The sequence below is a fragment of the Hibiscus syriacus genome, unplaced genomic scaffold (assembly GCF_006381635.1).
Source record: "Hibiscus syriacus cultivar Baekdansim isolate YM2019G1 unplaced genomic scaffold, ASM638163v2 tig00113337_pilon, whole genome shotgun sequence".
Taxonomy (NCBI): Eukaryota; Viridiplantae; Streptophyta; class Magnoliopsida; order Malvales; family Malvaceae; genus Hibiscus; species Hibiscus syriacus.
In genome coordinates, this window is record NW_024063456.1 from 89,980 (window position 1) to 111,742 (window position 21,763).

General features: G+C 34.8%; 4 protein-coding genes and 1 pseudogene across 4 annotated transcripts; 1 reads left to right on the top strand and 4 right to left on the bottom strand.

Annotated features, from left to right (window-relative positions):
- Positions 1-12: 12 nt before the first annotated feature.
- LOC120186296 lies at positions 13-3,977 on the bottom strand (annotated as a pseudogene).
- A 7,723-nt stretch (positions 3,978-11,700) lies between these two features.
- LOC120186304 (gibberellin 2-beta-dioxygenase 2-like) lies at positions 11,701-13,284 on the top strand. Its single transcript, XM_039190285.1, has 3 exons — positions 11,701-12,138; positions 12,374-12,731; positions 12,859-13,284. The coding sequence occupies exons 1-3, from the start codon at positions 11,756-11,758 to the stop codon at positions 13,132-13,134; spliced, it is 1,017 nt and encodes a 338-aa protein (XP_039046216.1). The 5' UTR covers positions 11,701-11,755; the 3' UTR covers positions 13,135-13,284.
- A 1,672-nt stretch (positions 13,285-14,956) lies between these two features.
- Positions 14,957-17,086, bottom strand: LOC120186305 (ADP-ribosylation factor 1-like). Its single transcript, XM_039190287.1, has 7 exons — positions 16,938-17,086; positions 16,370-16,526; positions 16,204-16,274; positions 15,718-15,837; positions 15,475-15,593; positions 15,308-15,389; positions 14,957-15,208 (listed from the first exon to the last, which is right to left on the bottom strand). Exons 2-7 carry the CDS (start codon positions 16,515-16,517, stop codon positions 15,203-15,205), a joined length of 546 nt encoding a protein of 181 aa, XP_039046218.1. The 5' UTR covers positions 16,518-16,526; positions 16,938-17,086; the 3' UTR covers positions 14,957-15,202.
- Positions 17,087-17,475: 389 nt separating this feature from the next.
- Positions 17,476-17,882, bottom strand: LOC120186309. The gene is made up of 2 exons (XM_039190291.1): positions 17,754-17,882; positions 17,476-17,703 (listed from the first exon to the last, which is right to left on the bottom strand). The coding sequence occupies exons 1-2, from the start codon at positions 17,880-17,882 to the stop codon at positions 17,476-17,478; spliced, it is 357 nt and encodes a 118-aa protein (XP_039046222.1).
- Positions 17,883-19,307: 1,425 nt separating this feature from the next.
- On the bottom strand, positions 19,308-21,399 carry LOC120186306 (nitrogen regulatory protein P-II homolog). Its single transcript, XM_039190288.1, has 7 exons — positions 21,313-21,399; positions 21,161-21,188; positions 20,594-20,681; positions 20,379-20,446; positions 20,214-20,283; positions 19,686-19,721; positions 19,308-19,567 (listed from the first exon to the last, which is right to left on the bottom strand). The coding sequence occupies exons 3-7, from the start codon at positions 20,667-20,669 to the stop codon at positions 19,497-19,499; spliced, it is 321 nt and encodes a 106-aa protein (XP_039046219.1). The 5' UTR covers positions 20,670-20,681; positions 21,161-21,188; positions 21,313-21,399; the 3' UTR covers positions 19,308-19,496.
- Between the last annotated feature and the right edge of the window lie 364 nt (positions 21,400-21,763).

The window sequence follows — 21,763 nt, forward strand, 5'->3', positions numbered from 1 at the left end:
AACGCCATTTTCCACTTAAAGCAAAGTTACATTTATAGGATAAAAGTAACAGCGGTATCCAGCACACACAAACACGTTACTTCAACTTTTCATATTTTTGCAGCCAAGTTCCGGTAAAGTGCATCGATTTCAGCCTGTTCAAACATCATGCAAAATAACTCGAGTCAGTTTCCAGATAACTTGAACCAGAAGCATATATGCAAGTGATGTCTAAAATTCGTTACATGCAGATTACCTGATAATATTTGAGCAGATTGTTTCTTTTCTTCTTCAATGTTGCAGTCACCAGATCTCGTTCCATGTCGAAAGGCTGAGCTTCCAAGATCACTCCTTTGATGTACTCGAAACCTCTCATCTGGTTTTCAAAAGATCCAGAAGACGAGTAAATAAACGAACATGTAAATGAAGTTGCAGATTGAACTTAAAAGTAAACGTTACCTTGTTTTTCTCGGCTGTGGATTTCAGCTCGAGAGGACATGATACTGAAGCTTACTCAGGGAACAGAGCTCGGAGAGGGAAGCAGTGTAACCACTTAAATCGGCCCACTTTTTAGCATTTTCTTCATGTAGCACAACTATGGAAACCAGCATTGATTTGAAGCTGTTTCCATAGACCCATACCTAATGAAGGTTTTTAAATGGACTTAGATTACATTTCTTTGTTGGGAAATCAGTAAAGAAGCTAATGAAAGGAGATGCTCACATCGTCGACGATCGGAGTTACTCCATAAACGTTTTCCAAGTGCTCTAGCGCCACATACTCTCCCTGGGAGAGCTTAATAAGATTTTTCTTCCTGTCGATGATCTTAACAACTCCATTAGGAAGCATTTGCCCTATGTCTCCTGCAAGTGTCGACCACGATGGAATTAGAATGCAAAAATGGTGATTAAAAGATCAGTTTGAGAGTTTGACCCAAAACCGAACATCCTAACCTGTATGAAACCATCCATCCTTGAAAGATTCTCTCGTCAGTTCAGGGTTTTTATAGTACTCTGAGAAAATAGTCTTTCCTCTCACGCATACCTCACCACAGGGAGGATTTCCCAGTGGATCGTAACCCATGTCCGGAACCTCCTCTAAACGCAGCTCGTTGTACACAGCTGGGGATCCGACAGCACCAACAAAGCACATCTCGTCCGGAAAACCAATAGTGCATGCTCCACAAGTTTCAGTCAATCCTATAAAAAAACACAAGATAAATTATTTAACATGCACAAAAGCTGTACGACAAGTGACCTGCAGGAACTTAAAAGGAAATAGATAATGTGTGCTTAATTTTCCGTACTTCAACAGACAGGAATTTACCATATCCTTGGACAACAAAGCAACAAGAAGTGACCCGCAGGAACTCCTCCACTTCAGAGCTCAATGGTGCGCCTCCAGATAGTAACAACCGAAGGCGTCCACCTAACTTAGCTTTGACCTTGTAGAAATCGAAAAGAGATGATAACACATTAGAACACACTTTTCACCTCTGGAGACGATAACACGGGAAGGATTCGGCTGGTTTTGGCCAAATTTTTAGTTCAGAAGTTTTTAGAGTACACCAAGAAACTACCTTCCTGAAGGCCAACAAATCAGCTAACGGTGATGCATATTTATGCTTATACCCTCGATCCATCCATGAAAGTTTGCTGTAAACAAAAACAAGCATGCATCAGCATCATGGTCATTCTGTATGCACTTTCCTTGCAAATCGAAGGGAATGTGCCTCTATCTGTAGGGAGAATTGTCTTACTGTTTATAGAGGGCGTCAAAAATCCACTTCCTCAATGGATTGAGTTCTTGTAGTGCTTTTTGAATACCTGAAACACATAAACTTCGATGAGGGAACCATTGTCACTCAAAATAAATCAGAGATAAAGATTTTTCAATGACTTGCCTTCATGAATCATATCATAAACTCGGGGTACACCAGCTAAAAATGTCGGTTTTAACTCCATTATGTCATCCCTGAGTTCCTTCAAGTTCTGTATAAACATATCTTTTATATTTAAGTTATGATTAAGTTGCGAACAAAAATTATGAAAGAGGGTTCCAGCAGCAAACCCCGTGGTAGTAGCCAACTGATGCTCCTCTATGGAAAAAGTATTCCTCGATTGTGCGGTCAAGGCTATGAGCAAGGGGGAGGAAGGACAGATACACATCATCCACTGTCATCTGCGTAACAAAGTACGTATGAGGAAGGTGAACTGACATTATACTTATACGAATGCACACTTGAAATCGGTCCCAAACTAATTGTCTATATGGAGAAGATCCCATTTTGAAGAGATAGTATATATCGAGTTCAAGCATTATATATACCTTGTCCTCAAATTGATCCATGAAAATATCGACCCCGTTTACAAATGTTGCAATTGTTTCATGAGTTAACACAACACCTTTAGGATCGCCACTGGTGCCACTAGTATACATTATGGTGCAAATGTCAAACGGTTGAGGTGCTGAAATCTCCTGAGGATTTTCCTTGCCCTGTTGAAGCAATAGGCTCAAACAAAAAGATCACAACGAAATCTCGAGAGTACAGACGTTAAGATTGGATCCTAACTGTGCGGAGAAACTCGTTCCACGAGTATGTCTTAATCCCCATTTGAGATGCCTTAGCATTGTCTTCTTCGGTCAACGATGTGAAACAAACCATTGCTGCCACCAGAATAAAATTTAGTACACATGATTCAAGCAGTTTCAAAAACCTTAAGCTTATTTAATCATTTTTCACCTTTCAACCGTTGAGTAGATCTACAATTTGGATTCAAAAGCTGCAAAGGCATGAGTAACATCAGAATGTTGATTCGGACATCGTAGAAAAATATGGCAATAGGCATAGGTTAAACGGAAACCTTACTTCTTTTACTTTTATGTCTTGAACGAACACGAAATCAATCTCTGCGTGATCTATAATATAATTTACGGCTCCAGGACCTGCATAAAGTTACAAGAAGATAGATCCTTAAGCTCATGCTGTTAAGAAGAATGCTGATTTTTCTCCAAAAGAACGAAATTTCTCAAGAGGCATTTACCGAGTGTATCATAGAGAGGCACACAAGCCAACCTGTGGGCACCACAAGCCTACAAGCATTGGAAGAAAAGATGTTATCACATTGATACAATAGCACTGAATTCAGAAAGATTATTGCATTTGATGCAATAACCTCTATAAACTAGTGAACCTATTACTCAAAGTTCTGGAAAACATTTCATATAGAAAATCCGGAAGCAGACCTCCATCGCCATGATCCACTGAGGGCAGTTTGCTCCATAAATCCCCACTCGACATCCCTGCCACAAATATGTGAGTAGAACAACAAAGAGGAAAGATCAGAATAAACAGCAAACTTGCCGCTTTTCTGCCAAGGCCTTAGAAAATTGACATGTTTATGCTTACTGGTTCAGCACCAGATGCTCGCAATGCGGAACCGACATGCAGAACTTCATCATAAACTTCCTTATATGTTTTCCAGATATAAGGGCCCACCTAAAAACTAAACAAAGTAAACAAAACAGCTGGTACAAATCTGGCACAATACTGAAATCGGCTTGTGAAAATAAATTTAACCTTGCCATCAATGATTTTCCGCCATCCAAGCATCCTGTTTCCAGGGTACTTCTCAACAGATGAACTGCAGAATAAGATATCCTTCTTGTTGTCAAGATTCTAGCATGCTAACTATGAGCTAAATTGTATTAGTCTAATCACATACTAGATAAGGCCTTCCTTCTCACAGGCTTTGTCCATGCAAATTCCTTATCTAGTATGCTAATTCATCAAAATAAATGCAACATGGAAAGTTACCTGAAAAGAGTCCATGTAGTAGACATATCGGGATCGAGTGGAGGGTATCCTTGCTTGGCGAGTAGGTTACGATAGACGGGACCAACCGATGGCTTACCGTCTTGTCCTTCCCTTCCATCCTCCACCTTAGCGGAAAAAACCTTCATTGTTTCCATCTACAGAAGCTGTGCAGGGAAAACTCTAAGCTCTTAAAAAGACTTCCAAAAGGCCTTAAAAAAACCAATTAGTCAATTACAGTTCAACGAATTCAAAGCTAACAATTAACAAAGGTCAATGCAAGGGAGAAAAACAAGTCCTCCATCCTAACAAATTTCATTGAACAGCAATAACTGAGACACACTAAGGTCCATCACAATATCTAACAAAGAAAAATCAAAGTAAAAACTGATAACAAAGAAAAATCACATTTTTACCTGAAAATATGAAATCCTTAATGTTAAAAGCAAGTAGACACATAGAACACATACACACACACGTGTATATATATATATAGTATTAAAAGTAAAAACTAATACCCAAAGCCCACCATATATCATAATAAAACTGTCAACAATGAAAACAAATACCCATAGGCTATAACCCAAAAGTAAAACAACCTTTATGAAAACCATTGCCAGACGGCAACTTACAGAACAAAACAAAACTTAAAAAAAAAAAAAAGAATCCGGAGCTGCTTACCATAAAGTAGAGAAAACCCGGAGTTGAGATGAAAGCAAGGGAGTTGCTTATGAAGTGCAACCATGAAAGCCTGCGATGATTGTGACGAATTTAAGGGGAGAAAAGGAGAGTGGGAAGCGAGTTTCCTGGCCATGGTTAATGAGTTTGTAGAAACAGGTATACAGTGTGTTAGTACTTGCATTACTTGCGAAATATTAATAGCGCCTTTAGCTTTAACTCTTTCACGCCGTCTCTCTTCTCTTTGCTTTGTGGACCAATCAACAATCCTGAACTGTAGGGTTGTACTTTGTGATAGTTGAAGGGAGTAGATGGATCATTACATCTTGGGTGAACTATCGAAATATTTATTCTCGTTTCATAAGTCTTCACTTTTGATCATCAATTTTTTTTTAAAAATAAATTTATATTATTAATTTATAAAGTTTTAATCACAAACACGTTAAATATTGTTAGTTTAGTGATGTAACACATTAATAAATGTGTTAATTGTTTATTTGAATCATAAATTTTAAATAAAATATAAACTTAACTCTTAAACTTTAGATAAAATATCTAATTAACTCTTAAATTTTAGATTAAAAAATCAATAAATTTGATTAGATTTAAAGATTAAAACAATATTTTATCAAAAAATGAAGGTTCAATTTGAAGGATTACAATAAAATTACTCAATTAATTGATTGTAACAATTACGTTAATCATCAAAAGGCCCCTGTCTCAGGATATTCATAAAAAATAAACTCTTCAATGTTCAAATCGTCGAATGGAGATTATGATCTTTTAAAATTCCAAAACCTAAAATGAGTTTTCTTTCCTAGTTAATTCAGTGATTCATTTATATATATATATATATATATATATATATTTTTTGAAATTTGGATCACTCGTACGTAGTCTTACCAATAATTAGTTGATTTATGGTGTAATTTATCCAATAAAAAAATATCAAAAAATTCCTGACGACACTTGACAGATGGTTCATTTTTAATGGTCCGTTATTTATTATGACAACCGATTATTGAGTGATTTATGATTTTTCAAAAATTAGACAACATACGTGTAATTTTACTAAAACTTGGTGGCCTATAATAAAATGTATTTAGGATTATAAAGTTTTCTTTAGGCTTAATACCAAAATAAGTGCCCAAATTATACCTCAATTCTTGAATAGGTGTCTAAACTATTTTTTGATCCATGCAGGTGCCCAACGTTACAAATGTTACTATTTTAGGTGCTCGGGCTGTCAACGGTGTTAATTTCTCCCGTTATGTGACACGTTTCAAAATCTAGTATTTTGAAATTTATTTTTTAAAAATATTATTATAATTATAAAAACCCTAATTTTTCTTAAATTATAAAAAAAAACCCAAAATACCTAAAATCCCCAAAGCCTATCCTTAATCTGTTGCCGCCCCCTTTTCGACCACGACAACCGTCGATGACATAGTCCCTGTCATCCTCCAAGTCATATGTCATCGTAGTTATCGTCGATTGGCCGTCAAGATCGTGTGGGATCGCGATTTTCATCCTAGGGTTCGCGGGGTATAAAACATCGATCGGTCACGATTTCAAGGAGGTTTTCATTGTCGGGGGGAGATGAGATCAGCTGGAGCTTCATCGACGACAAATGGCGCAGGTCGATATGGGTTTAGAGGTTAAAATGAAGGTTTTTAAAGCTTTGGGGTTATTTCAAAATGTTTATATTTTTCTTTAAAAAATATATATATAATTTTATTTTTATTAATTTTAAACAAAATTTTTAAAATCATTATATTATGACATGTGTCACTTAACGGAAAAATTAACGTCATTAACGGCTCGTGCACCTAAAATGATAACGTTTGTAACGTTAGGCACCTGGATTGGTCAAAAAATAGTTTAGGCACCTATTCGATAATTGAGGTATTTTTTGGACAATTATTTTGATAATAAACATTTTTTATTAATATGGAGTAAGTACAAGTAGTATTTGCTTAAAGATAATTCTCATACATTTGACATTGAAAGTTAATACCTTTATATTTCTAATGTTTGAGCTTAAGACCTAAAGGAATAAAAATATTTTTTAAAAATTATAAAGTTAAATATATGTAAAATTACACTTTGATTTATATAAAACAACATTTTGATCCAATCCTGTGTTACCATATTATATCAATCTTTGCATCACGTTTATACTCATTTTATGCTTACATGACACATTATTATGATGTTGTTACCATGTGGTTTTATGTCACAGATTAAAAAGCAGACCCCCTTCCGGCATTCTGCAGATGGGCTACACGTGGATTATGTTCGTTACCTGGATCGATCTTCACCTTCATGTGGGTAGATTGTTGAGACCCGTCGGGCTCACGTTTATTAGCTTAAAGACTTTATTAGAAGTTAAAACTCATGAATCAATGTCTTTCAGCCTGCTAACATCAAAGGGGCTGGCGGCCCTTAATTCCACTATATAGGCTAGGAAACACTGAAGCAAACGACACCGTTTGGGAGACCCGTCGGGCTCACGTTTATTAGCTTAAAGACTTTATTAGAAGTTAAAACTCATGAATCAATGTCTTTCAGCCTGCTAACATCAAAGGGGCTGGCGGCCCTTAATTCCACTATATAGGCTAGGAAACACTGAAGCAACGACACCGTTTTGGGTTCATTCTTGACCTCATAAAGATCAATTTTCCTGAATTATCAGCAATTATTGATGCTTTTGGCGGTGCTGGCACTTGGCTGGAATTGTTTCTTTCTAATTCCGAATACCAAATATTTGAACGACAAAACCTAAAAGCTAACCAACTTGTAGGAATTGAAAATTACGAGACAAAGATGTCAAAAAGTGTATACAATTCGCAGAAGATTCTGTTGAACATAATAAGGCTAACCTGCCTCATGATTATTATATAACGCAATGCAAGTAGGCTTTTTGAACGGTCACTGTCTGCAGACTGCAAGTCCAAGATTCATTCCGTATGCAAACATTCACAAAGATTTTACAGCTATATGATGCCTGCACTGTCTTCGTCTTCTTTGTTTTCTCCCTGTTTGTCATCATTTCAAAAGTGTTCCGCTTAATCATACCAGATAATTAACAACTCATTCCAATTGGCTCTCACTTTGAATATATATCCCCACGACAGCGAAAGAAATACTGTCTGTAATTTTATTTATGGTTGTCAGTTGACATGTAGAAAGAGCCAGGGAAAATGTCAAAGGCAAATCTTGGTTACACAAAGCCTGGGGGCGACGATCATGTTTTCGACCAGTTTGGAACCTATTGGACGCATTTTGACTACCTATCCTTTTTGGTTGCCGGCTAGAGTCGTTAACACAATAGTTGTTTGCTTTATTATTAAAAGGTTATTATTTAATGCACAAAATTATTTCACAAGCATACTTTTTTATCATTAATATAAGGAGATTACAAGGTAATATATGTTAAAATTTTAAGAAGGTTGAACTAATAAAATATGAGGGGAATGAGTTTATAAAACTTTAGGAATGATACTTTATAAAATTTTAGGAGACGAAAATAGATTATTCATAGAAAATACAAAAAAAAACTTATAAAATATATAAGAATTTGAAATTTTCAAAGAAACGGTTGCTCGCCTAACACCTACCCCATTTGGTCCATCCTTACTTGTTTCAATGTCATTTAATATATTTAAACCATTGAAAATTTTAATTTTTAACTCATAATCCTTATACTATAAACTTTAAATCCCTATAAATTTTAAATCCTTAATCCTAAACTATAGAACCTGTAACTCTAAATGTTCATATCACAACATCAAAATCCTGCCTGTGGAATATTTTTTCTACCGAAAATTGTATTCGTAACAATTTTCTATTATTAAATTGTAGAATTTTAAATATACACTTGGCATTTAATAAAAAAAATGTACATTTGATATATGAACTAGGCATTTTCTCCAAATTGGTATCTTAAATGTTTTTGCTCTGGTACATAAATTAGACACATTCTCCTAAGTTAATACTTAAAGAATTTTTGCTCTCAAATTGGTGCTTAAACTTTAATTTCATCCTCTGCTTTAGTACTTTTAATATATATTTTATAAAATTAATTTTTTAAAAACACATAATAATATCATTATTAACATATAATACAATCTAAAGTTGCCATGTTGTCGCAAATTAACAGTGTGAATGAAAGTATCAAAATAATGGCTAGAACCAGTAGGGGAGCCACGGATTCGACAGGGTAGGCACGTGCCCATCTTGAAATTCGAATTTTCTTCGACTAGTTATTTATTTTATTGATGGTATCCAACTTGAATTTTTTTGTGCCCACCCTGAAATATGAGTTTTCTTATGTTAGTTACTTCTTTTATGGACGGTGCTCACCCTAAAATTTTATTTGTACATGTCTTATTTAAAAAATTTATGTTGTTAATATATGTGTGCTCATTCTAAAAAACATTTTTGGATCCGCCGCTGACTAGAACTAAAGTTTTAATACCAAGTTGAGAGCAAAAATCTTTAGGTACCAATTAAAAAAAATCTATTTAGGAGCAAAATTTTCTTTAAAAATCAACTTGAAATGAAATGGCTAATTTAAATATTAAATGTATATTTAAATCAATTATAAAATTCTATTATTTATTACCCATGACGATCGAAAGATGTGATAATAGATTTTCTTTCAAACATTTGACTCGTTTGAATAAGAAATTATCATTATGAGGATGGTTTTACATAAATATCACACATAAACAAATATACTAATTAATTAATTGTTCAATAATCTTTGCAGGTGTAATTATATATATATAGAGAGAGAGAGGCCTGGCCCAATATATGTGTCAGATGGGCCTTAACCTGGGGCAATATGTTTGAGGGGCATCAGTTTTCTAGAGTTTATAGTGTATATATATATATTTGACTCAAAAAATTAGCCCAAAACACCTGATCGGTCGATGGAAGGCTTAGGGTAGGCGACAAAGATTCAAAAAATTAGTATTGATATTGTTTGACTATAATTTCTATTACATTTTTGTTTAAAAAAATTATTTATGTTTTGTCTATTATATGGTACAAGTGTAGGGGCATAAAATTATTATCTCGCCCAAGACATTAAAATTCATTGGATCGGCCCTATATATATATATGAAAGGGAAGTTAAGAAGCAGGTGGTTCCCAAAAGAAATAAATGGGTGGACTAACTTTCATTAAAGAAGGTTTATTATTGAGGCAGGTTCATATAATTTTCACATTTACCTGCTTAAGCCTAACCCGTAACCATACCATGCATGTTGTACTAATTGTCGTCAAATAATAATTCTATCATGATCTATTAATTAATCGAGTAGTTAAGAATATTAATGTTAGCTCTCTTTATGTGGGTCCAAATCTTGATATTTATCTTAGAAATGTAATACATCTCTACTTAATAAAAAATAATCCTATATTTTTTCATTAAGAATTAATTAACAGATATTTTCCTATAATCATGCAGTTAATCTCTTTACTTTTTGAATTTTCACCATTTGCTTTATTGTTTAGATTTCATCCACATTTGAAGGAGTTTGGTAGCTTTTGTTATGCATATAAATGGCTCTGCAGTAATCAATAAGTTTAAATCAGTTTTCATTCTTCTATCATTAATGTAGTTTCCGTAATATTTATTTAAATAAATATATCATTTTAAAAGATACATAATACTCATTTTACATATTACATATTCTTAATAAATAAGGGTTTTTTTTTAAAAAAAAATGAAACTTGACTAATATGAGTTCAATTCAACAGCGTCAACATGGCTGTTATAAACGTCTATATAAAAAATAAAATGAATTAACAGTTGATGTATTGATGGTGTATATTAGTAAATGAGATGATGATATATAATTTAATTTTAAAATTTTATAATTTAGATCATTAACTAATTTACTAGATATATAAAATTATATACTGTTTATACATTAAATATTAATTTAAAAAAATTACATTAAATTTGAGTATGGCACGAGGAATGGGATTCAAAGCATGCATCACTCTATAACAATGTTATTTATGGTGAAAACTTGGCAATCAGACTTATGTGGCCTGTTGTTTTATTACACGCCACGTGGAGAATGAGGAAGATTATTGAACCAGCCTCTTTTTTGCCCCCGGTTAACAACATGAAAGGATGACACGTTCATGGCATCGCATCGCATGAATTTTATTTTAGTTTAGTTTCGTTGTCTGGTCTAAATGTTTCAAGCCGGCCGGCCTTGTTGTTCGATGGACAACGACAGCCACTATGGAGATTAAATACAATACCAACTCTCCTTTAGCCTTGAGCAGAGATTTGTTTACTACAAAAGCTCTAAATACCATAAACAAATAAGGGATTTGAATATTCCATTCAGTTGATTTTTAAATGGATTCGATGGCCCGGATGATTTTAGTTTTATACTTCAATTGAAAAGAATATTCCACAATTACTTACCTTCATAGTCTTATTAAATATAATTAAAATTATAATATTTTACTTCTATACGTTGATAAGTTGATATAATTTTTTTTTCATGAATAAGTCAATACGCTAAACAGAAGAATTTACTTTAAAAAATATATTTTTTATTTATTTTGCTTCAACGATGAAAATAACTTCAAATGTTAAGACTTTACTCTTCTTTTCGTGTAAGTCATGGGGTTGATCTTCCAAAATTTATTCCTGATTGTTCATATTTAGACTTGCAATTAAACGCAATACGGTTGGAGAAAATTTGATTTCAACCCAATAGTCAATTAAAGACGCAATTAGTTGCGAATGGCCCAGCTTGAATTCTAGGGCTAGAAAATCTTGGTTTGCGTACCATATATGCCTATTGGCCAATTTGGGTACTTACATACGGTTGAAGGTCAAACACTCAAACTAGAATGGTAGTTTCTTTTATCAGTACGTTATGATTATGAAATAATATATATCTAACTAATCCATAATATACTTATATTCTATAAATATAATTGTTTAAATTTAAAAGATTAAGATTTTTAATAAAAATAATATTCTTTTTTATTATCAAGTTACTCAATAAATTTACAAGTAAATTTATAAGTGTATTACTTTGTTATTGTTAACGAAATAAATTAATGGAACAACGTAAAGGTACACGTACGATACTTAATCGGTCTTTTATTATTAATGTCGCTGTCTTTCAATCTATCTCACTTGTATAAATAGTAGGCACCTTCTTACCCAGCCATGATAAAAGCTGAGAGTACTTCATTAAATTCTTTATCTTCCAGTTTCCTATTGATTTAGTCTAAAAAAATATGGTTGCGGTGTCGTCGCCGGCTTGTATGAGAGCCAAGAAAACCAAGGCAGTTCGGATTCCGGTGGTCGATCTTTCACTCGACAGGTCCGTAGTGACGGAGCAGATCGTCAAAGCTTGCGAGGAGTACGGTATCTTTAAGGTCATCAACCATGGTATCCCTTGGGAGGTAACATCTAGACTGGAAGCTGAAGGTGTTCGATTTTTCGGCAAACCAGCTGGTGTTAAGCAGCGGGCGGGTCCGGCCACCCCTTTTGGCTACGGTCTCAAAAACATCGGACTCAATGGCGATAAGGGTGAACTCGAGTATCTTCTTCTCCACACCAATCCTTTCTCCATTGCTGAACGTTCCAAATCCATCTCCAATGAGCCTCAAAATTTCACGTATGATGAACACATTTCAAACGAGTAATCATAAGCATGATTTAAATATGGCATTTTCGGTGGTATTATTATCATTATGGATATTACGATTTTTTAATAATATTTTCGATCCATACCTTTATGTTTATATAATAGTTGTTATTCTTGTAACGGACCATTATTTAATTCCTTGATCATAAATTGAAATATTATGATAATTCGTTTGATGCAGTGCCATTTTCTTTTCTTTCTGCAGCTGTGCTGCGAATGATTATATAGAAGCAGTGAAGGAGCTAGCGAGCCAGGTTCTTAATCTGGTGGCCGAGGGTCTATGGATCCCGGATAAGCACGTCTTCAGTAGGCAAATCAGAGACGTCCAAAGTGACTCAGTCCTGAGGTTCAATTATTATCCGGCAGTGAACAATCGGGACCCATCTTCTAAAGCTTGCAAAGAGGTTCAAATAGGATTTGGAGAGCATTCGGACCCTCAGATCCTCACCGTGTTACGATCCAACGATATTGCTGGACTTGAAATCTGTTTGCATGATGGGTTTTGGATCCCGGTTCCTCCTGACCCGACTCAATTCTATGTGATCATCGGAGATGCCTTGCGGGTCAGTTTTTATAGTTACAATAATGCCACCCTGCATGCTAAACATAAAATGATATTTTTGAAAATTTTAAAATGTGAATTGATTTGATTTGAATTTGATTATAACCGTGTTTGGGGTTATTTGACAGGTTCTAACGAACGACAGATTTGTGAGTGTCAGGCATAGGGCGTTGGCGAACTCGACTCGGAATTCACGGATGTCGATGATGTACTTCGGAGCCCCGCCTCTTACCGGAACCATATCGCCTCTGCCGCAGTTTGTGTCACCCCAGAAGCCTAGGCTATATAGGCCGTTTACATGGGGCGAGTACAAGAAGGCTGCCTACTCCACACGCTTGGGGGATTGCCGTCTTGACCTCTTCAGGCTTCGTCCCAGCGACGACAAATTGGATTTGTTAAGCTAAGACAATTTTCATGCTCTTGCGAGGAGTTCAACTAAATAGAAACATGTTGAAATATCAAAATCATATTAATACACGGTATAGGATTTGAGTTGTAATTATACAATAAACCTCAAAGGGTGGAAATCGGTAATTACGAACGTTTTATATTCTTAAACCACGACTCTGCTGCATCAAAAAGTCAAACTAGTATTATATAATGTATCGGATGAGAAAATAAATGTTATTTAATGTATATAATAAGCATCACATTTTCCTTGCAAACTGTTCTATTGGGGTTTGAAAACTCAATCTTTCTAATTGTAGTGTAGACGATTCTTTAGTGGAGAGAAATGTTTTAAAAAAAACAACAACAACAACAAGAAGTTAGACGGAATGTAGGGGGTATAGTGGAGAGAAATATTAGAGCAGATCATATACTACTGAACATATAGACATATGATAATTGGTAAGGTAGAAAGCTACTGGAATTAGACCAAGAACAAAGTTGAGCAAAAGAAAATATTGAGAGAGCTTTTGAAATAAGAATGTCAAAGTGTCAAACTGTTCAAATTTTTTTAAATTAGTTGTGAGAACTCCTATTGATAAGAGTAGACAACATATTCTACAAAATAATATAAAATAAGAGTCACGGAATCAAATTGCTGATACGATAGTTCATAGTGTTGACGTGATGGTTCACAATATTAATGATGAAGTAAAGAAACTAAATTAATTTTTTGATTAACTTCAAGGGCCAAGTTATTTTTAAAAAAATAAAAATTGTTTTACAAAAGTTGTGTTGATTCATTCGGACTTACTCTCATTTTGTGTTATCTTTTGTCTAGAATTATTCTACTCTCAATTTGTCTAATTTGTACATTTTATATAATCATAAAAAAACCCTAAATTCATTTTATGTTGTTTTTCAAAGTACCAAAATAATTTATTAATGGGCAAACTACACACTTAGAACCTAAACTATCAATTTTGATCCGTTTTAGTACCTAAATTTTAAATTTTTTCAAAACCACGCCTATCGTTTAGTTTTCATTTCATTTAAATACCCTATCATTAAAAACTTAATGCATTTAATACCTAAACTATCATTTTAGTACTTAAACTTCCATTTTTTTTTTCAAAACTTAATGTTAAATTTTGAACAAGTGCTAAGATGAAACAAAAACTAAAGTTTTTAACAACGGGTACTAAAATGAAACAAAAACTAAACTCTAGATATGATTTAATTGAAAGTTTAGATACTAAAACATATAAAATTGATAGTTTAGGTACTAAACATGTAATTTACCCTTTGTTAATTTGCAAGCAATTAGACGTTCAACCATTAATTTTTATTACTATGAGCTGTTGATTAATTCTGAAATATGCTTTGAAGAAAGATTCTTTTAGTAACAAATAAAGATTGGTTTTAAAGGATATATAGATTGATTCGTTTAATCTAAATGCTTATGTTAGGCTATTAAAAAAATGCTTATGTTAGGAAAAATCCTGTACAACTTTATCTTAAGAAACGAATATGCAAATTCATTGATCAAATGCATACTGCATTAGTTCCGTGTATTTATTGTAGGGTATTGATTGTTAAGCATGAATAAGACCAACTTAAAACAGATCTTAGCCGCGCCTTTGTGTATCTTCTGTTCAACAATCCATTAATTGGGCAGGCCAGGCCCACTTAGCTTCAAAACCTTGCATGAGCTTGGAATGATCGAAATCGGTTAAGAAACTGTTTGCATCATGCACCTAGCTCAGTGAAGAATGAGCTATAAAGGGTGACCATGCTTAAAAAAGCATTCATGGAACAAATAAACCAAAACATTACAACAATGAAACGAGGTAACAACCAATTTCCCCAAGGAAAGTGTGGTCCTAACTCCTAACCTTCTTTTTTGGCAGCAATATCTAAAGATAATACCACAAGGGAAAAAACAATTCTTCTTGTACTAAAAGAAAAAAATAGCAATGTTTTGCGAGAATATAAAACCAAAACACTTAAGAAAAACAGGGGTAGACATCCATATAACTCAAAAAGGGGCTTGAATTAGTGAGACTGACAACCCGATTATGCCGTCTATGCCTGCAAATTGTGTTCAAAATATCAGAAACTTAAGAAGCCAAAGGCTTAGAATCAGTCAACTTCAGTTTTAACTACAAGGTTATTAGTGTGTGAGCTTACCTTGTTTCCAATGTTGTTGGAGAGCCAGTCCAGCCCCTCATACAGTCCTTCACCGGAAGTGGCGCACGTGCTCTGGATGTACCTGCAAAATGTATTCTAGAGTATGATATACAATAACCACAACTTGAGAGTGTCTGATATGAGACGTGGGGAACTGTTCCTCTTACCAGTGGCGCTGGCGAAGAGAATGCAGACCAAGCTTGTCAGTAATCTCAGCAGCATTCATAGCATTTGGAAGATCTTGCTTGTTTGCAAAAACTAGCAGCACAGCATCCCTCAACTCATCCTGCCAACACACATAAAATAGTATGTTAAATGTCGGCAGAACCACCCCTTTCCATCCAAGAACCTCACAACTGTGTTAAAAGCAATATTTTGAACAGTAACAAGAAACTTCACTGCTCAGATACCTCATTCAACATCCTGTGCAACTCATCTCTAGCTTCAACCACACGATCACGATCATTGCTATCAACCACAAAAATAAGTCCTTGTGTGTTTTGGAAGTAATGCCTCCACAATGGTCGGATCTATGTAGAAAATCAAAGCAAATAAGCCAATTGATTAAAACAGATAAACAAACACCATAAGCCCCTTTTTAATTATTCTAAAAGATCAAACAAAACCTACAATAAACAAAACAGAAGCTACAATTTTGATTGCTAAGCATCAACCTCATACTAAATGAAGATCCAATTCATGTCACCTCATTTCAGGAAACTACAAAGTAGTCAGTTTATCAGGATATAGTTGATAGAATCTATGAGACCATCACATTACCATCCATGGCTATTATAATAAAAAAATACAACGGAAGATGCCCTAGATGAGAACCTTTTGATACAATTTTTTTTACAGTTAATAATATAAAATTGAGGAAAACTAATACAAGGTACCTTGTCCTGGCCACCAACATCCCAAACAGTGAAACTGATGTTCTTGTATTCCACAGTCTCAACATTGAAACCTACAAGATAATAATAGTAATATATCATAATTAGCCATCTTTTAAACAAACGAAGGCTTAATGCTGAACTACGAAACGCAGAAACATCGGCTTACCTATGGTGGGAATGGTAGTGACAATCTCTCCCAGCTTAAGCTTGTAGAGAATTGTTGTTTTACCAGCGGCATCAAGTCCAACCATCAGTATGCGCATCTCTTTCTTTGCGAAAAGCCGGCTGAATAACTTCCCGAAAGACAGCCCCATTTTTCACGTCTGCAAACACCGATATCAACCTTTCAGTCCGATATCATCAATTTATTTGAAAATCAAATCATCAAAATAATTATAGTGTACAAGATCGGAGCAGATCCAACGGCTATATTTGAAAACTATCATAGGATTCGAGTGGCAATCGGAAACCAAACAGAACCTACATTATTCCAGATCAACACACGGAAATCTATATAACAATAAAATACTGCAGGAAATCAATTTGAAAAACGAAGATCGACGCAATTCAAAGAACTCACAATGCTTCAAGCAGATTAAACAACGCAAAGGATTGGAAACTCAATGTATTTAAACAAAAATTAAAGTCATAATTCTAAAAGAAAAAATACAGATCGGAAAAATTATGTGAAAAATGAGAATGTTCTTTAGTTTTTAAGAAGAGAGAGAACTTGCCTGAGAGAAACGAGATCGATTATTACGCGAAGCCGATCAAAGGAGAGGAGCGAAGATCTACACCTCTCTCCCAAAATCGAAGGAGCTGTCTTCCAGTGAATTTACGCGTATTTGGAGATTGGTCATTCTACTTATAAATCCAAAACAGAAACTTAGTTTAACGGAACGCCGTCTGCCCATTTTTTATTGTTCCCAGACTCCCTTCTTACCTTATCGCTGTCCTTTTGGCAAATAAAAGGTCGGTAGTCGATTTCCTCTCGAGATATTTTTCCTAAAAGAAACTTCAATAAATAGTAAACTTTTGGTGAAAAGTTCTCTTAGGTACCGCCCAATTTGAAATTGGGCATATTGGTCTCTATTTTTTTTTGGGGATAAATGAAGATTATGTTCATCCAAAAGAACTACCTGTACAACTGTTCCAAACAAACCTATACAAAACTAATAACCAGCCAGCCCTACCAAAACAAAAATTGCCAAGAGCCAACAAACAGAGAAAACTCAAACAAAACAAGAAAAAAAACAAAGAAAAAACAAATAACTAAACCAAATCCCAATCAGCAGCAAAAGCTAAAGAAGAAGAAACAACCTTAACACACCCCTTTAGCCTCGAAGCCACAGCTCGTCTAATCAACAAAGTCACACCCTCCTTATGCCTAGGGAGCGCCCCATGGATCCTACCATTTCTCTCCTGCCAAATGTAGTAAAGGTAGCTACACCAAGCCACCCGAACAACAGTAGCCCTCAAAGACTTTCTCCTACCACGCTCCTGCACCCAACAAAACATATCCCCCCCCAACTATAGAAAGAACCACTAACCTGGCAGGCCTGCATAACCATACCCCAAACACCCCTAGAGAAAAGACACTCAGCAAATAAATGGTCCCTAGTTTCATCCATACCATCACAAAGAACACAAGCAGGATCAAGATGACCTCCCCAACGCATCATCCGGACCCTCGTTGGCAAACGATCCAAAATTATCAACCAAACAATAAAAGAATGACGGGAGATTGATAAACCTCCCCCAAATAATGCAAGACCAAGGAACTCTCTCCTGCTTATGCCTAAGATCCCCCCACACCTTCATAGCTTGGGGTTGCCCATCAAAGGCTCCCACAAGAGAAAAATCATCACGTAGCTTCAAGATCTTCCTTCAAGCCTAGCTGCTACAATTTCTTATCGGAGCTTGCCAAATCGAATAACCCTTCAAAACATAGGCTTCAATCCAAGCCACCCACAAAGAACCAACTTTAACAAGAATAAGCCATAAACAACGCATCATACAGGCTCTATTCCAAACCAAAACATTCTTCAATCCAAGCCCATCCTCACACTTGGGATGACAAACCTTTTTCCAGCTAACCTGAGCACCTCGAGTTGAAACCTCCGAACCCTTCTAGAGAAGGAGTTGCAAAGCCTTTCAACCTGCTTAATAACTATGAAGGGTAACAAAAACATCCTACTCCAAAAGTTTTGTATACTAAAAATTACAGCATGGATAAGATGCAATCTACCAACAAATGAAAGACATTTAGAAGGTCAGCTCCTGATCCTCCCAAGAATCTTCCCAACTAGCCATCACAATTTGTAGCAGAGATTCCTCGCAACCAGAGGGACCCCAAATACCTAACTGGGACGTGCCCACACTAAATATTAAATTTAGTATCATATAATGTACAAATTATACAAATGTTGAACGCTACATTTTTTGGTTTTCTAAAATTAGGACCAATTTAGCATAATATGTAAACACTAAATATTAAATTTAGTATCATATCAATCAAAATTATATAAAACTTATGAAAATGTTAATAATTGCTCACTTTTCAAATTCGTACGGCTAAATTGCTTCTTTAGTGGGACAAATTGCTTAGTTTTGATAATATAGAGACCTAAGAGATCTTTACAAGTAAGTTTTTTCAAAAAAATTAATTTTGTTCACAATTCACTGCAGCCCTTTTCGTCAAATTATTAATATTATGTTCCAGGTTTGAGATTTATTTCCTATAATTTAGCATAATGATTACTTTAAGAGAGTTTAACATAATTTGATCCTTTACTTTTATTACATCAGTTAATCCAAGTAACTAACATCGTTGAAAATTCTAGTCAAAATACTGATTGAATTTTAGCATGAAATTGTGTATTACAAACGTTAACATGAAATTAAACAGGGTGATTAATGGTGTAACTATTTGGCCTAATTGAATATTATATAAAAAGCCTAAACTATGTCAAATTAATTTTTTTAAGAAAAAAGAGACTAAATCCAAGTTTGAATTATTAGAGGGACCAATACCATAATTTGACCCACCTAATCCAGAACTAAAGAACGGCACTATAACTTAATTATTCAATTCCATTTTATTAGCTGAATTCTGATGAGGTAGTAAAACTCCATGACTATTCGTTTCTTCTAATTATTCATTTCAGCATCAGAAAATATTAATACACAACAACGGCAGTACATAAGCTTCTCTATGGCTGCAACATGCAGCAGCAGGCAGTATGCTTAAAGTATGCGTATGCTCTGCTAATCAGCGATGTTGATATCATAACTTAGGTCAATGTAGTGGCTGACATATCAGCACGGCCTCCGGTCATCCTCTCAGCTTTCTCTCCGCGCTCACCTGAAAAATTGTCTACAGTTACTGAGGACTTGCTTAAAGAGGCATCATCCTTGATATGGTAGTTGCTAAAGCGAAGAAATGATTCATATTAAATCCTGAATGGTTATCAGAAAATTACCTGTGCGAACTCTTATAAAATCCGCTACAGGTATCACTGTAGAAGCAGCAAACATGATCAGAAGTTTGATCGGCGGTTTAAAGATATCAGTATTAATTGACAACCAACAGCTTAAATTCTTTACAGGCATGAAAATCAGATCATTTGGACCCTTTTACTAACAATTTCATTCATTCATATGTGGCTAATGGCTAGGACACGAGAAGAAAAAGAAGAATAAACAGGGAGAATTCAAAATGCAGCTGACATTTGGACTTAGGCAAGCAGCATTCGATCAATATTCTAATTTTTTTCTGAATGCCAGAACAAAAAAGGAGAATTTGATCATCTGATAAACCCATCACATCTTATATCATATCATAAGTTTGGTGGCATGACCGTTTTGCCTTCACGAAAGAACAAAACTAGGCTAAAGTTTCTCATCAAAGAGGTTTTGTACTTAACCTGCTAGTTCGAAGTCATAAATTTCAGTGAAAGAAAATAAAGAACTTCAGTATTAGATGCAGAGAGTAAGCAGTGAGTTCTTACAGAAAATCTTGCCATCACCAATTTCACCGGTCCTTGCTTCCTCAATTATCTTGTCTATCACGAATTCCACCTTTGGCAGGATAATCATTTAGAAACGAATATCAATATAATACCAAATCATTCATGTATAGGAGAAATGACTCTTTGGATTATGCATGTATATACCTGATCCTTGCTCACCACAATCTCCATCTTGACTTTAGCAACAAACTTGTCTTCGGAAAATTCCGAGCCTAGTTAATAATAAACATGAAGTTAAAAAAGGGGATATCAGCAAACCGAAGTCTGTCTAAGAAAGAGGAGAAATGGACTAAAAATCTGTTGAATTTCAAATATCAAAAGGTATAACTTTCAGCCCCTTGTATATAACCACAGCTTACCTCCGTGTCTCTCTGTTGAACCTCTTTGAGAACCAAAGCCTCGAACATCAGAGACCGTAACACCACGAATACCCATTTGAAGAAGAGCCTATTTTAAGAAAAGAAACTAAATATTAGATCAAGACACTATTCGGTTAGCATATCTCCTGAGTAAACGTGGAGGGCTTGAGGTGAAACAGACCTCAATTTCGATGTCAACCAACCAAGAGGCATTTAGACACTTATTAAGCATAATCAGCTCATCTTTTGAAACAGTGACGATGCACACTATAACCTGACCAGACTACCCCGCATAACCGATGCATTGACATGGAAGAGTGCCAGAATAATGCCTCAGTACCATTACAAGGCTTCCTATTCGAGGTTGAATTTGAACACAATTTAAGAAAGTAATGCTCAAAATCACTGCTAGTATGCTAATCAAGACCATAGGTGCAAATTTTAAGGATACATTGTCACATTACACCACCTTTTAGTACTATCAACTCAAAAGACAGTAACAAAAAACTGGAAACAAATGAGAATGCATTATGCATACATCACTAGTGAAGTTATAGTAGCTCTTACCCAATAAACCTGCTGAACTCGCCATGGTCTATTCCGTTCAAAGATCCCGTAAAACAAAAAGAAACCCAAATTAAATCAGATATGCTATAAACTAACAGACCAACCATAATGCCACGCGCTGTAAAATTATTAAGAAAGAAAACAGTGAACACCTTATAATCGCCTCAACTTTATGAAATTCTGCGTCGGGGGTATAATCAACTAGCAATAGAAACAGAGAAAAAAAAAGCCCAGTAAAATTTAAGGAACCCATTTCTATGCATTCCATTGAAGAGAAAAATAGAGTCAAATAAAAGTTTATAATGCTATTTAGCTGTTTGGTAAGCTAAAGAGCCATACCAGTGAAGTTATAGTAATTTTTTTTTTCTTTCAAAATAAGGCACAAACAATTTTACTTTGGGATTTACGACAATTTTTTACTGTGCATACTCGTTACGTCAAAATGAATAATTTTAATAAAAAAATTATTCGAATTTTTTTATCTTGATGTGATAATTTTAATAAAAAATTATATTTTATTAAAATTTATCACATCGTTGTGATTAGTTCTATGAACATGATAGAAAATACGATAGATTCCAAAATAAATTTTAACTTACTTTA